The 15,998-nt window shown below is 41.1% G+C and overlaps 1 protein-coding gene across 1 annotated transcript in view; it reads left to right on the plus strand.

Annotated features, from left to right (window-relative positions):
* The first annotated feature begins 8,801 nt into the window (after positions 1 to 8,801).
* Positions 8,802 to 15,998, plus strand: part of myo1d (myosin 1D) — a 98,724-nt gene continuing 91,527 nt past the window's right edge. Inside the window, exon 1 of the mRNA XM_084154089.1 lies at positions 8,802 to 9,293. Within this exon, the coding sequence (XP_084010215.1) occupies positions 9,199 to 9,293 (95 nt within the window). The 5' untranslated portion in view covers positions 8,802 to 9,198. The remainder of the gene's footprint in view (positions 9,294 to 15,998) is intronic.

Consider the following 15,998-nt stretch of genomic DNA (forward strand, 5'->3'; position numbering starts at 1 on the left):
AAAGTGATTGACAGCCACCCAGGTTGTAGTTGGCCCAATACCAAATATGGGAGAGCTGGCCTCTACAGGCAGCTCATAGTAAACAAGTGGTTGGTTAAGAACAGTGGGGTCTGAAACGATGTCTCTGGAACAGCCATGGCTACTTTTGGAGTCCTTACACGGGACACTATTAATAGATTCCCTTTTATCTTTAATAATGTGGTGTCCTATGTGTAGTAGTATTATTATTGTAGCAACCTGCATAGCCTGCCATTAATACTTCTGTTTAGCATCACCACTGTATCAATGTTACCATAGACATGATCTTCAAAGTTTCTCATTTTGCCTTACTGTAGCAGAGGGATTTACCTGACAGCAGCTAGGCAGCCTTGACGTCAGAGCTGCAGGGATTTTTTGCAGGGACACCGTTGTCTTCGTTGACTGAATGGAATCGAGGGTGGCCTGGTCAAGTGAGGAAAGTTTTACAGTTAGTCTCATGCTCATATTGCCCTCAGAAAGCCTCCCAATATAAGGCCAGCAAGCCTCTGTTTAGCTCCAGGGAGCTTTGTGTAACATCCATCTGATGGCAGATAGCGTTCCAAACTAATGCCCCTGCTGCAATTTCAGATACAGTCTGCCCTGTTGCAGGTTTGTCTAAGTTTGTGTGCAGGGCCGGCTCAAGCTTTTTGGTTTTAAAGCTAATTTCCTGAAATTCTACACATTTTGCCGTGACTTATGCCATGTTAAAATGATATCTGAGTGAGAGTGGCTAACAAAATCAATGGGGGCCCCCTGGAGATCAGGGCCCTTGGGCACGTGCCCTTCATGCCCGGTCGGTAATTCGGCCATGATTAGTACAAGTTTAGATAGCTGGCTAGACTAATTTGCCAATCAAATTTTTTTTAGTGAGTGACAATTGAGTGACACACATTGACTAACTGTGGTGTTTTTCATACTCATAAGAATAGATCATTAGAATTAGAACCATGTGATATAAGTGGGATAGAGTCTTTTGTTCAATGCCCTAGGCCTAGTCTATGAGTCTGGCCAGCTAGACCACCTGTGCCCTGGCTAAAGACGTCTGACATGCATCCTAACAAAGAATAGCCAGTCTAGTTTATGACTGGGGGCATCCAACACACACTAGTGACAGACGTCTGCTGTCAGGGTCACACTTACTGCAACATACCTAGCTGACTACCTAGCTAGCATTCTTTGTGAGAGGACAATTGTTGTCATCCACCTGACAACAACGTTGTGTGGGACACTGAAAATTGAAAGAAACTCTTCAATAGCACTAGTCCAAAAAGTGTTGTTCAACTGCAGACTCACTGTGTTATTTCTATCAAGCTACCAAATGATGTGTATTTGATATGTAAAGTTGTATTGCTACTACCCCTATTGGGGTATCTTTGATACTGCAGTGTTGGTACAGCCCTCAAGCATCATTATGCAGCTGCACCCAAGGGTTTCCACTAGATAGCACAGTCACAAAGTCGGAATTGTCTACATTTTGAAATTTAATGATGACAAAAATTAGCTTTTTAGTCTTAATTTAAAGTTAGGGTTAGCAGTGGGGTTAGGGTTAGATTTACAATCACATTTTAAGAAGAGAAATTGTCTAAATAGGCAGGGTTTAAGACTTTGTGGCTGTGGTAACTAGTGACGACCGCACCCAAGGGGCCAGGGTTCCAGTCTAGAAGTACGGTTTGGACTGCTCCTACAGTCTTGCTTTAGTACTGCTGTTTAATTGAAGCCGGGCCCAGAAAGCCAATTTCCATAGACAGCCACATAGAGAAGTCAGATTTGAAAATTCCTAATAAGACACTTTAGTCATCATCTTTGTGGCTGAGGTCAGACATTTTTTTCTCCATCACCCCAGTATCTCTATTTGCACATCATCTCTTGCACATCTATCATTCCAGTGTTAATACTAATTGTAATTATTTTGCACTATGGCCTATTTATTGCCTTACCTCCATAACTTGCTACATTTGCACACACTGTATATATATTTTCTGTTGTTTTTTTGACTTTATGTTTTGTTTTACCCCATATGTAACTCTGTGTTGTTGTTTTTATCGCACTGCTTTGCTTTATCTTGGCCAGGTCGCAATTGTAAATGAGAACTTGTTCTCAACTGGCTTACCTGGTTAAATAAAGGTGAAATAAAAAATACAAAAAACTCACAGCCAAAGATATTGAAATTGTATATTCATCCAATGTCTACCATGTTTTTGGATGACGTGATGAAGTCGTTGCTGCTTGCGCTGCTTCCTGTGTGCACTGTGTTCTAGCACACGTGAAGTTGGGCCGTGTAAAGCAGATGCAACCTGGATATAGACGGTCCATCAATCGCGTGAGTAGATCATGTTGAAAACAGCGGTCGGACATCTTGGAAGCAGTCTCCAGTTCTTTATACCTCAGTGGCTAGGTCCCATGTAGCTCAGTTGGTAGAGCATGGCATTTGCAACGCCAGGGGCAGGGGTTTGATTCCCATGGGAGACCAGTACGAATGAAAAGGTATGCACTCACAAGTAAGTCGTGTAAAAATGTAAAATAAATTACATTTAAAATGTTAAAATGCCTGCACCCCTCAGTTTAGCATAAGAAGTGCCTATTTTCTCGGTTATTACAGTGCTGAGTGCATTGCTGACTTTTCCGCATGTAAAAACAGGACATTTTTAATACAGAGGAAATGTGAAATAGTACCACATATCCAACATTTTCACACGTTAATCCAATCCATGTTTCAAGTATGCTTGTTTTTAAACACTATGTTTTGCCCAAAAATTATTACATGGAAAATGCTGGTAAAGTGTTTTTAGATTCATACTGCAGCCTATGTCACTGCTCTTAGTTTTGCTGATGCTTACAAAACATTGTGCACACCCCATGGCTTCAACCAATCATCTTGCATGTGGTTTTCCCATGCAGTGCCCCATTAGCTGCTTACACAAGCAACATGTCTCAAACCCTAAATAAAAAAGATGAAAACTCCTTGACAGTGAACCTTTTCCTTTGAAGAGCCATTTCTGATTTTACCTTTCAGATCGGTGTATCGGGTTCATTTTATTTAATGGACAGCATCATATTCTTGGCTATATTAATCTATTATATTGATCTACCACTTAGTATCTGTTTTGGTTGTCTGACAATCTGACAATCAACACTGATAGTTTCCTGCCCAATTCACCCCTGATTTTGTACCCTGATGATGACCCATTTTGACCCCTGAAAAGTCAAAACGCAGTTAATAAATATGTATAGCCGACAACTTTTTCCCTGGGCCTTTGTTGACCACACTGCATCCAAAACTGCTGATGGTATGATCATTTCATGTACACGTCTGCGTCTTGTCTGTGAAAAGTAACACCTAAACTTACTGAGTGGGTAAAATGCTGTTAAACTGAAGTTCTTAACTTCTCTTTTTTGGTTTGTGACATTAGTCCTTGTTCATGGGTATATACGTCCATCCGTGGACTGATTTTCAAGATGCTGACCTAAACAGGTGGGGACACGTTTTTACATTTCAAGTGCTTTGTAGAGTTACATTTGTATTTTTATTAGGGATCCCCATTAGCTGCTACCAAGGCAGCAGCTACTCTTCCTGGGGTCCAAACATATTAAAGCACTTACATTACATATAAAACAAAATATAAAACAGTACATCATATGACATTATTACACCACTACCTATCTACAATACAAAATGTTTAATACCACCATACAACAATATCACAATGTGTGCGTATGCATGTGTCTATACCCTTGTGTGTGTCTCTTCACAGTCCCTGTTGTTCCATAAGGTGTATTTTAACCTGTTTTTTAATTCTGATTATTCTGCTTGCATCAGTTACCTGATGTGGAATAGAGTTCCATGTAGTCATGGCTCTATGTAGTACTGTGCACCTCCCATAGTCTGTTCTGGACTTGGGGACTGTGAAGAGTCCTCTGGTGGCATGTCTTGTGGGGTATGCATAGATTTCCGAGCTGTGTGATAGTAGTTTAAACAGACAGCTCGGTACATTCAGCTTGTATACACCTCTTACAAAAACAAGCAGTGATGAAGTCAATCTCTCTTCCACTCTGAGCCAGGAGAGACTGACATGCATGTCATTAATGTTAGCTCTCCGTGTACTTCTAAGGGCCAGCCGTGCTGCCCTGTTCTGAGCCAACTGCAATTTTCCCAAGTCCCTCCTTGTGGCACCTGACCACACTACTGAACAGTAGTCTAGGTGCGACAAAACTATGGCCTGTAGGACCTGCCTTGTTGATAGTGTTGTTAAGAAGGCAGAGCAGCGCTTAATTATGGACATACTTCTCCCCATTTTAGCTACTGTTGTATCAATATGCTTTGACCATGACAGTCTACAATCCAGGGTTACTCCAAGCAGTTTAGTCTCCTTAACTTGCTCAATTTCCACATGATTCATTATGAGATGTAGTTGAGGCTTAGGGTTTAGTGAATGATTTGACCCAAATGCAATGCTTTTAGTTTTGGAAATATTCATTCAGGACTAACTTATTCCTTGCCACCCATTCCAAAACTAACTGCAACTCTTTGTTAAGTGTTGCAGTTATTTCAGTTGCTGTAGTAGCTGATGTGTATAGTGTTGAGTCATCCACATACATAGACACACTGGCTTTACTCAAAGCCAGTGGCATGTCGTTAGTAAAGATGGAAAAAAGCAAGGGGCCTAGACAGCTGCCCTGGGGAATTCCTGATTCTACCTGGATTATGTTGGAGAGGCTTCCATTAAAGAACACCCTCTGTGTTCTGTTAGACAAGTAACTCTTTATCCACATTATAGCAGGGGGTGTAAAGCCATAACACATACGTTTTTCCAGCAGCAGACTATGATCGATAATGTCAAAAGCCGCACTGAAGTCTATCAAAACAGCCCCCACAATATTTGTATCATCAATTTCTCTCAGCCAATCATCAGTCATTTGTGTAAGTGCTGTGCTTGTTGAATGTCCTTCTCTATAAGCATGCTGAAAGTTTGTTGTCAATTTGTTTACAGTAAAATAGCATTGTATCTGGTCAAACACAAAACATTTTCTCCAATAGTTTACTAAGGGTTGGTAACAGGCTAATTGGTTGGCTATTTGAGCCAGGAAAGGGGGCTTTACTATTCTTAGGTAGCGGAATGACTTTCTTTAAACACAAATGTCAGTTCCTGTACCGTTGGTACCATTTAAAATCCTTTAAGTGCATTACATTAATAATTTGCTCCAGGATGCTAATATATTCTGTTTCAACACATTTGACAGAGGAATTTGACAGCCGTTATAGTTTTCCCTAACTTTGGTGTTCTAATCTACAGAGTCCCTCATCATTGACTTTGAGATGCAGTGTTTCAAGGTAAGAACATTTAGACAGCATAAATTAAAACGAAATACCTTATATCTGATCACGCTCCTCTTCTAATTAATATGTAATTACCAGAACATTAATTTGGGAATAGCACAATATCTCAAAATGATCTTAGAAATGAATAATAATTGAAATAGTACTATCTTATATAATTGATTTGTCACTGTTTTCCCCAGATGATTGCATTAGCTGATGCTGTGTTCTTTGCTATCCTATCATCCTACACAGTGGGCTCAGTAGGGAATGCCAGTTCTGTGAGTATCAACTACTCTGAGTGATGTTCAAAAGCAGAGCAGATGGAGATTTGGAATATAGAAATCATACATTATGTATTAAATACTTTCTTCCCAATGTTGTTTACTTTGGATGAAAGTTCCAACTCCTGCCTAATAATGAGATTGGCACAGTGCAAAAAAAAAATCAAAAGGATTGCCAAATGAATAACACAAATAGATTATCTTAATCTTCCAGGTTGAGTTTAAGATTAGGACATTTGAGGATCAACCTTTGGTGATGCAACTTGCTGCTGTCTACAAGGTAATGCCATTAAAAAAAAAAAACTTAAATTACATGTTTTAGAAATTATTTCTGTGATGTAGCCTAATCAATCTTTGCTCATCCCTAACAATAATGCTGTGTAACAAGATTAATTAGTTATTCATTGGTTATTGTCATATATCTTTCTTTTTTTATCAGGAAATGGAACACTTAAAATGTGAACAAAAAATATTTGGCAACAGCGGGAGGCCCTGAATCAGTTAAGGGATTTTCCTCTTAATTAAGATCTATCTTTTTTTATATGATTGTGTGCTTCTTTAAACAGGCAGATTATACTTTTTGTATGTGTTTCTTCATCCACAGATGCTGACAAGCCCAAAGATTGAGACTACAACAGAAATAGGTCAGTGAATTAAATATGATTATTAGTCCTTTACATCACAATTACATTTCTATAACTTTTTTTATGAAGATAATTTTTGCAGCTTGTAATATAGTATACCTATCTGACATTTACTGCAGTAGATTTAATTATTGTTGATAAGTAAAATTTGATCATCATTATAATCCTTGACAAGATATCCATATGACTAGCTTTAGTGTGAGCATAACTGGTCTGTTGTTTATTTCCTGTCTGGTCTCTGTCTATGTGATATCTCTGGTAGGCAGCACTTCTCTTGTTTACCCTCCAAACCATGGAGAGGAGGACATCATGTGGTCATCAGAGGAAGAAGACTCTACGCGACCCTTCGATCCCTGCTTCCACTACACCGTCCTGGACCAGGCCTGGAGGGCCACTAACACCAGCAACAAGAACCAGATGTGTGACCGCAATGTCAAGTGGCAAGGCTGGTACCGCCTGTTGTACAAGGGCAACAGTCTGCAGATGCCCGAGAGGTGTGTGCCCATGGACAAGTGTGGCACCCACGCCCCCCTGTGGCTGGCTGGGTGTCACTTCTTTGCCTCCTACCCCGGTCCCATCTCAGGCAAGGTGAACCGCATCAAGTACAGGACTTTCCTTGTGAACGTCGGCGAGCCTTCAACCGGAGGACCGGGGTGTTCCAGGCTCCTGTCAAAGGAGTCTACCAGTTCTTCTTCTCCACACAGAGTGGGAAACACGGCGTCAAGACGGACCTGTGGTTGCTGATCAACGGTTACTGGGTGACTGTCTCTCACACCAACATCAGGAGTCCTGCCACTGTGGGTAATCTGTCCACTTATATGACCTTTCTGCGCAGAGGGACCCTGGTGTATGTGAGCCATGACTGTGGTAGCTCTTGGGCCAATGCTGCATCCAATACCATCACATTTGGGGGGTCACTGCTTGTTCAGTTGAACAGGTAGACTAAAGCCTAGATGTGTCTGTTTTGATTTTGTATATGATTCTTATTTACAGATGTATTGGTTTTGTGTTCATTTTTTTTACATTCTGTCAAAACAGCATTGCAGTTGAAAACAGTTCTTCTAACTTTGACTTTTACATTTCGGTAATTTAGCATAGCTTACACTCTTGTCCAGAGGAACTTACAGTCAGATGCATGGACATCAATAATTTGGCTTAAAATAAATACTATATGTTGCTTCTGTAGTAAGTGAAAGTTTGCTTGAATTCAAAATGAAAACAATTTAGATTCTCAAGAGTTGAAATTAAAGACAGTCTTAATGCAATTCTCAGATTGTTTGACATTTCATTTCCATATTTTGCTGACATTCACAAAAGGCAGCAGTAAGAAAAATATTTCCCGCCCATGACGTTTTCAGAGTAAAATGCTGTGTTAGTTGATACTCTATGTCACTAAGATAGGCCTTCTGTATTTTAATTCGATTATAGTACACTAATAAGAGATTCTAAAAGAATAGCCTACCTCTCTCAAACACAAGATGGCATACTAGGGTATCAAATGTTATTTGTCACATGCGCCGAATAAAACAGGTGTAGAACTTACAGTGAAATGCTTACTTACAAGCCCTTAACCAAAAATGCAGTTTTAAGAAAAATAAGTGTTAAGTAAAAAATTGATAACTAAAAAATAACAAATAATTAAAGAGCAGCAGTAAAATAACAGTAGCAAGGCTATATTCAAGGGGTAATCGTAATTCGTAGGCAGATTACAGCAGCATCAGTTAAATTATATAGACTGTCAGTCATAAACCTATATATTGAGTTTATTTTGCCAGTGTTCAGTAGGCCTAATTCCAAGAAACTAAAAGTGCTGAGAGTGTTTTTGTCATATGTTCATCATCATCATCATCATCTATATGATGAGTCAGTGGTCCAAATTCTGTAACAGGGAGTTGAGTTGAGCCCAAAAAGTACATGCTATGTCTTTTTTTATATTTTTACATGGTATTCTTTTTGACATACAAAAACTACCCAAAGTCACAAATGGTAGGCCTGCGTATAGCTAGGCCGAGTTGCCAACAACCGGAAGTCCCGGTTTTCAGGGGAAATGGAAGAGAGCGCCTGTGATGTGACTTCCACTGTTGGAAGTTAACTAGTCCACACTCCATCTTAACATTTACTGGATTGTTTGAACAGCGCAGAAGAGAACCTCCCCCGACATTTTTTTTTTGTCAAGACCCGAATGTGGGGGATCTAGTTTCAGGTGTTTCTTTTAGGCCTGCTAATTTAGATTAGCCTGCACTTAAGATAAGTTGTAGGCTATGAATGTTTCCTTATATGGCATAATTATAGGGAATCATTTGAGGCCCTGACTAAGCATACTAAATTGGATGTGAAGAACTTGTCAAAATGACCAGTCATCCCGAGAAATTTATAAAACTGTTCAGTGGTCTTGGGAATTGTAATATTTTCAAATTTACACACGACAAGTTTAGACCAACACTTCTGACCAGGGGGAGGAGCGTCGCGAGGCGGTTAGGATTCTATTCGTCTGTATTGAGTCAAGACGATAAATTAAAGGAAAGGGCTCTATTGATAGGCGTTTAGTGTAACGGGAGTCGGGACAATACCTTTTCGGCGAAAGCAATAAGTCTGTCTGGATATGAAAACATATTCTGAAATAACCATTCCTATTTGAAACCTTCCGTTGTATTGAGAACAAATAATTATATACGTTTTGCTATAAGTTTGGCTGTTTTGTATCGTTTCCTTATTTTTCCAGCTCATTCAAAATGAGTAAAAAGTAACATTGTATCACTTGTACTGTTTACTACATGAATGAAGACAGTACTCATCGACGATTTAGCGCTTGAATAGGTGCATTGACCAGCTCGCCATTGTTTACCTGGTGTCGCGGAGGACCACTTCAAAACAGTGAAGTTGTCTTTTACCAAAAAGTATTTTCTCCTGAACCGATTTTTTTAGACCAAAATACAACATGGCAGAACACGAGAGTCTGGAGTTTGGAAAGGCTGACTTTGTTCTTCTGGACAACGTTTCTTTGGAGGAATTCATGGCTAACCTAAAGCTCAGGTAGGTAGTGGCGTCCACCACGGTCGTTCACCTCAATGAGGCAAGGCGTAGCCTGCGTGTTCAGGAAAATCATGTTTCCTTGTCTGATGGACGCTTTAGATAGTATTAAGCCTAAATAATGATAATTTTTTTGTTGTTCGTTCAATTAGGCCCCTATGTGTTTAGCACTGACTAATGTATGAGTTGTTTTCAAGCACCACAGGCGCAGGAGTGCTTGCTGTTCATTTTGACAGGTCAGAGTTACTGTTACAATTTTTTTTTGAATTTGCAGTGCTACATTCCTACACAACACCTTCCAGTAAAATTGTCAGATTTGTTTATTTTTAGTTGGCTGTGCCAGACTGCCAGTGCCATAGCCTAGGCTACTATTTAATGACTCTCTCTGAGTAATATGAATAGAATTCCCATTCCATTATGGAGTGCACATCTTGCAAAGCAACTTTTGTTTATCACTAACCACGTTTCCATCCAACCATTTCATGTGGATTAATTATTACCTGAGGCATAAAAGAAAGTCACGAGCCGGCTGATGAAAACATACAATTCCGGTAAAAATATGTTTTGCCGTTTGACAAAGACAAATAATATCGCTCTTATCCATAATAATCTCATAATGTATGTAGCCTACCCGCACTCTTATCTGCGAGCATACACACAAAAAATGTTTTATGCACGCATGACTGTAAGTCGCTTTGGATAAAAGCGTCTGCTAAATGGCATATTATATTATATTATTATTATTATAGCTGTTGGCTAGAGCGCATGTGCCAAGACCAGAGTGGGCAAATTTGCTATATAACGCAACAGTTTTTGTGACAAAACCATCAGTAGAGTTGAAAATGCGATGGTAACCCATTTAACTTGTGTGTTTCATTTGGTACATGGGAATTTAAAGGCAAAAGTTATTTTTATGTTATTTTTATTTTTATGTCATCACGCATTATTGTTTTATGCAGGTTTTTGAATATTCGCATGAAAATCTGTCGCACATTGGAAGGAAACCTAGCTATAGATGTCCAAGTTATTCATTGTCATTTGAAGGATGAAACAAGGAATAGCAGTTCTATTACTTGGCCTTTACTACAGGAATTGGCCTGTCATGTGAAAACTATTCCTCATGTTTTGTCTGCATACATGATTCTTTTGACCATTCATCCACTGCAGGTCAGACATAGAACAATGGACATAGTTTCCTCTTGGACCCTATTCTGTCCGGACACACAGCATTCCTCAGAGATGTTGTCTTTGTCAGACTGGTAATTCTATGAGCCATGCAGTGTGTGAATGGGGCGCCACCCAAGGAATCACAGTGCCCCACTGAAAAGCATCATCCGAACATACAGATTGTCCAAGGCTATTTTTGCATCATGAGTGGTTTGTGGGATGATGCCAACCAAACATGGCAACCAAGCATTCAAAGTCACTCACTGCCCTGGCCCAGTGTGCCTGTCCTCTGCTGCAGCTGCATGCAACTTTGCATGTGGTTTCTGACCCCATCGGATGTCAGGGTGTGGATGTAAGTCCCTTTTTTATGTAATGCTCATTGTAATAGCCTACTCCTGTTTTGACTTGAATATGGACAGAGTTGATTCTAGTAGAATTCTCTGTTATTGCATGCATGTGTAAACAGACATAGGCCTACATCTTATATGTCTCAAATTATGTTTATCATATTTGTTTTCCCTAGGGCTCTCCAACCCTGTTTCTGGAGTCCTACCCGCCTGTAGGTTTTCACTCCAACCCCAGTTGTAACTAAACTGATTAATCTTATCAATTATTAGAATCAGGGGTGCTAGATTAGGGTTGGAGCGAAAATCTACAGGAAGGTAGCTCTCCAAGAACAGGATTGGCGAGCCCTGGTTGTACCTGACTGGAGAGAGAGATAGTTTCCTCAAATTCAACTCTGGACCTCGAAGCCAGTTCCACTGCGTTTTTTCATTGTTCCCCTCTAATCAGGGAGTTAGACCTGGTACACCAGATGTGTGCAATTATCAGGTAGAAAACCAGCAGGCTCTAGACTTTGTAGGGTCAGAGTTAAATACCCCTGAGATAGTGGATGTGGGAACTATTTGACAGACCATGTAGTTCAGTACGAGAGTCTTTTCACAGACACACGTCTAAATCTGTCCTCACAATGATTCGATTTTATTGGTGTTTCTATCCTGATAAGCATCCAGTTTATAACATAGCTGTTTGCATTTAATAGCCAGGCAGCAGGATCTGCATACATCATTTTCCCAGCTTTCCCTGGCCCTACTGTTTGTCTTCCCTCCAGCTGGACAGGCCAGAGCGGAGATGATGTGTGCAAATTGTTATTTGCAGAGGGTGTGACCGACCAGGAGCACTTCCTCCTCCTTTCCCTTCTCATCCTGCGTGCATGCGTGTGTGTGTGTGTGTGTGTGTGTGTGTCTACAGCAGGGCGAAGGAGGCGTAGAGAAACACTTGGAGAAGGGATACACTGACAGAGTACATGAGGCATCTAATTGCCTCCTTCGATAGCTATTTTAAGGTGTGAAAGTTCCCAAATATCCACTTTCAATGCCATCATGGCTCTCTGGGGTTTATTTTGTGGTCAGCCCATGATGTCCATGTTGAGTCGCTAATCAGAATGTATCCCCTAGTGACTATATGATAAATTATGTGGAGTAGATTGCTTAGTTTTCGTCTTCATTTGGCCAGAGTGCTTGTCTAGCTGACTTGAGGTCGAGCATTCTGGCCTCAGGGAGCACAGTGCCAAGGAACTTCCTAAATATAACCCCAACAAATGCCCGATCTCTTTGGAAACGTTCCATATGAAAACAGTGAAATTCCAGTAAAGGTCTTGGGAATTTGCTTCAACGGACCAGTCAGCAGATAAGAGGCCATGAAGCCTCTACAGCACATTGGAACTGAGCAAATAAACCATTGTGATCCAATCTAACAATGGTGAAAACTGCGAAGGAAAGTGGTAGTCTCAAGGAAGTTGTTTTCCTCATTTCTGATTCTGGAACCTCCTTATATACACCTCTGGTGGTGTACCCCAAAACTCTTCTTTGTGGCACAATGTTATCACTGTTCACTGTTTGTCTTTTTATAGCACTTAGGTAGTGTTGTTTTGTCTGTTGCTGGGTCTGCTGGAAAGTTTGTTGGCAAACCGCTGCACATTTCGAAAACAATTTAAGCAATTTTTTTTATTCTTCCAAAACGTACGTCCTAAATACTGCAGATGAAATAGCTGATAACCACTCCACATGTCAGTAGCTAAGAATGTTCTCTTCTCTCACTGACTCCCAAACCTCCCAAACCGCCCTAACCTCCATTCTCGTTCTAGATCTTGTCTTTATATGTTTATATGTCAGTCTCTCCTGGCTCAGAGTTGAGGAGAGATTGACTGCATCACTATTGGTCTTTGTGCAGATGGCACACAGTTCGGACACTCATCAGTACAACACAAGACATGCAACCAGAGGCCTCTTCACAGTCCCCAGGTCCAGAACAGAGGCTGGGAAACGCACAGTATTAAATAGCCATGACTACATGGAACTCTCTGCCACCCCAGGTAACTCAAGTCAGCAATATAACCAGTTTCAAAAAACAGATAAAGGAATACCTTACTGCACAAAGGGGACTGTGAAGAGACACATCCATTTTATATATCTTATAATAATAATATGCCATTTAGCAGACGCTTTTATCCAAAGCGACTTACAGTCATGCGTGCATACATTTTTACGTATGGGTGATCCCGGGGATCGAACCCACTACACTGGCGTTACAAGCGCCATGCTCTACCAATTGAGCTACAGAGGACCACATCTTGTTTTGTCATTTGCACTGTACTATGTATTAGACCAAGATATTGTGTGTATGTAGGCTATGTGTGGCATTATAAATGTACAGTCCATTTTCTATTTTTTTTACTGAAATACCTTATTTACCTAAGTATTCAGATCCTTTGCTATGAGACTCGAAATTGAGCTCAGGTGCATCCTGTTTCCATTGATCATCCTTGAGATGCTTCTGCAACTTGATTGGAATCCACCTGTGGTAAATTCAATTGATTGGACATGATTTGGAAAGGCACACACCTGTCTATATAAGATCCCACCATTGTCAGTGTATATCAGAGCAAAAACCAAGCCATGAGGTGTAAGGAATTGTCCTTAGAGCGCAGAGACAGGATTGTGTTGAGGCACAGATCTGGGGAAGGGTACCACAACAATTCTGCAGCATTGAAGGTCCTCAAGAACACAGTGGCCTCCATCATTCTTAAATGGAAGAAGTTTGGAACCACTAACACTCTTCCTAGAGCTGTCCGCCCGGCCAAACGGAGCAATCGGGGGAGAAGGGCCTTGGTCAGGGAGGTGACCAAGAACCTGATGGTCCCTCTGACAGAGCTCCAGAGTTCCTCTGTGGCGATGAGAGAACCTTCCAGAAGCACAACCATCTCTGCAGCACTCCACCAATCAGGCCTTTATGGTAGTGTAGCCAGACGGAAGCCACTCCTCAGTAAAAGGCACATGACAGCCCGCTTGGAGTTTGCCAAATGGCACCTAAAGAACTCTCAGACCAAGAGAAACAAGATTCTCTGGTCTGATGAAACCAAGATTGAACTCTGGCCTGAATGCCAAGCGTCACGTCTGGAGGAAACCTGGCACCATGCCTACGGTGAAGCATGGTGGAGGCAGCATCATGCTGTGGGGATGTTTTTCAGCGGCAGGGACTGGGAGACTAGTCCGCATCGAGGGAAAGATGAACGGAGCAAAGTACAGAGAGATCCTTGATGAAAACCTGCTCCAGAGCGCTCAGGACCTCAGACTGGGGCGATGGTTCACCTTCCAACAGGACAACGACCCTAAGCACACAGCCAAGAAAATGCAGGAGTGGCTTCGGGACAATGTCCTTGAGTGGCCCAGCCAGAGCCCGGACTTGAACCCGATCAAACATCTCTGGAGAGAAAATAGCTGTGCAGCAACGCTCCCCATCCAACCTGACAGAGCTTGAGAGGATCTGCAGAGAAGAATGGGAGAAACTCCCCAAATACAGGTGTGCCAAGCTTGTGGTGTCATACTCCATAAGACTCGAGGCTGTAATCGCTGCCAAAAGGTGTGTCAACAAAGTACTGAGTAAAGGGTCTGAATACTTATGTACTTATACATTTGCTAAAATTTCTAAACCTGTTTTTGCTTTGTCATTATGGGGTATTGTGTGTAGATTGATGAGGGGGAGAAAAAAACAATTTAATCAATTTTAGAATAAGGCTGTAACGTAACAAAATGTGGAAAAAGTCTGAATACTTTCCAAATGCACTGTATGTATTTCAGGCCTTGACTAATAATGTTCTGTACTATGTTTTATGTGGACCCTAGGAAGAGTAGCTGATGCTTTTGCAGCGGCTTATGGGGATCCTAATAAATACCAAATTATGAGACATTTATTGGAAAATGTGTACTTCTTTAGTGAAAATTAATGAAAGAAACAGTTACAACTAGCCTTATAGTGACCCTGACCATCAGCTCTAGTTGTGTTGGAATGGTTAAACTAGGATGCAGGTTTCTTTTACCAGCCAAGAGATAATGCTTTATCTGATGGTTTCCACCTAATCAAAACATGAAGATGGTGGTAACCCTTGTTGGGGACATTATGACTTAGGGACTACAGTAGTTTTTCTGTAGTATTCAAAGCTACTCTTTTTCTGTGTCTATCTTCATTCCAATTAGTTTGACCTTTGAACTCCTAAGAGGGGTGTGGAGATTGGAAAAGGAAGGAGACAAAAATATGGCGCCTGGAGGAAGGCAAAGGAAAGCTGCCTTTTCCCATTGGCATTTCCCGTTCTTTGGCCTCACATTTCATTGTTTCCTGCATGTCCTCTCTAAGCCTGAATATTGGCTGAAACTGTGTTGACAGGGCACAATGTCTTGAGATTTAAAGTCCTACTGAAGTTATGATGACAAGATTAATATAAGAATAACATTCAATGACAAATAATACGATGAGGAATAGGCTCATATGATTTTCGTATACAGTACACACAGAACTGGCGCTCCACTTCCTGCTCCGAGAGGGACTGCATCTGCATGAAAGCACCTCCCAATTCCTCAGGGAGAGTTGTTAGAGGCAACCCTGGCTAGGAAAGGCTTACTATGCGAAAATTAGTTTTGCTGGACAAATAGGGCCTGGCATCTTCTCCCATTTCAGGCGTGTAAATGCTCATTTGTTGCCGTAACTACAGATTGAATCGTCGAATAGGTGCGGCACACCGAACATAGAAACCCGACTCCCTCCCTGCAGAGCAAACACAGGGATCAAAGTCTCTCCACGGTTCAGGTGCAGTGAGCAGAGAGAGCGGTCAAAGTTTCTACTTCCTCTTCCTGTTATACAGGATCGGTCTAATATACACTGAACAAAAATATAAACTCAACCTGCAACAATTTCAAAGATTTTACTGAGTTCATATAAGGAAATCAGTCTATTGAAATCAATTAATTAGGCCCTAATCTATGGATTTCACAGGACTTGGAATACAGATATGCATCTGTTGGTCACAGATACCTTAAAAGAACAAAAGTAGGGGCGTGGATCAAAAAAAAAAAACAGTCAGTATCTGGTGTGACCACCATTTGCCTCATGCAGCGCGACACAGCTCCTTCGCAGAGAGTTGATCAGGCTGTTGATTATGGCCTGTGGAATCTTGTCCCACTCCTCTTCAATGGCTGTGCAAAGTTG

This window comes from Coregonus lavaretus, assembly GCF_964263955.1.
Source record: "Coregonus lavaretus genome assembly, chromosome: 1".
NCBI classification, from domain to species: Eukaryota; Metazoa; Chordata; class Actinopteri; order Salmoniformes; family Salmonidae; genus Coregonus; species Coregonus lavaretus.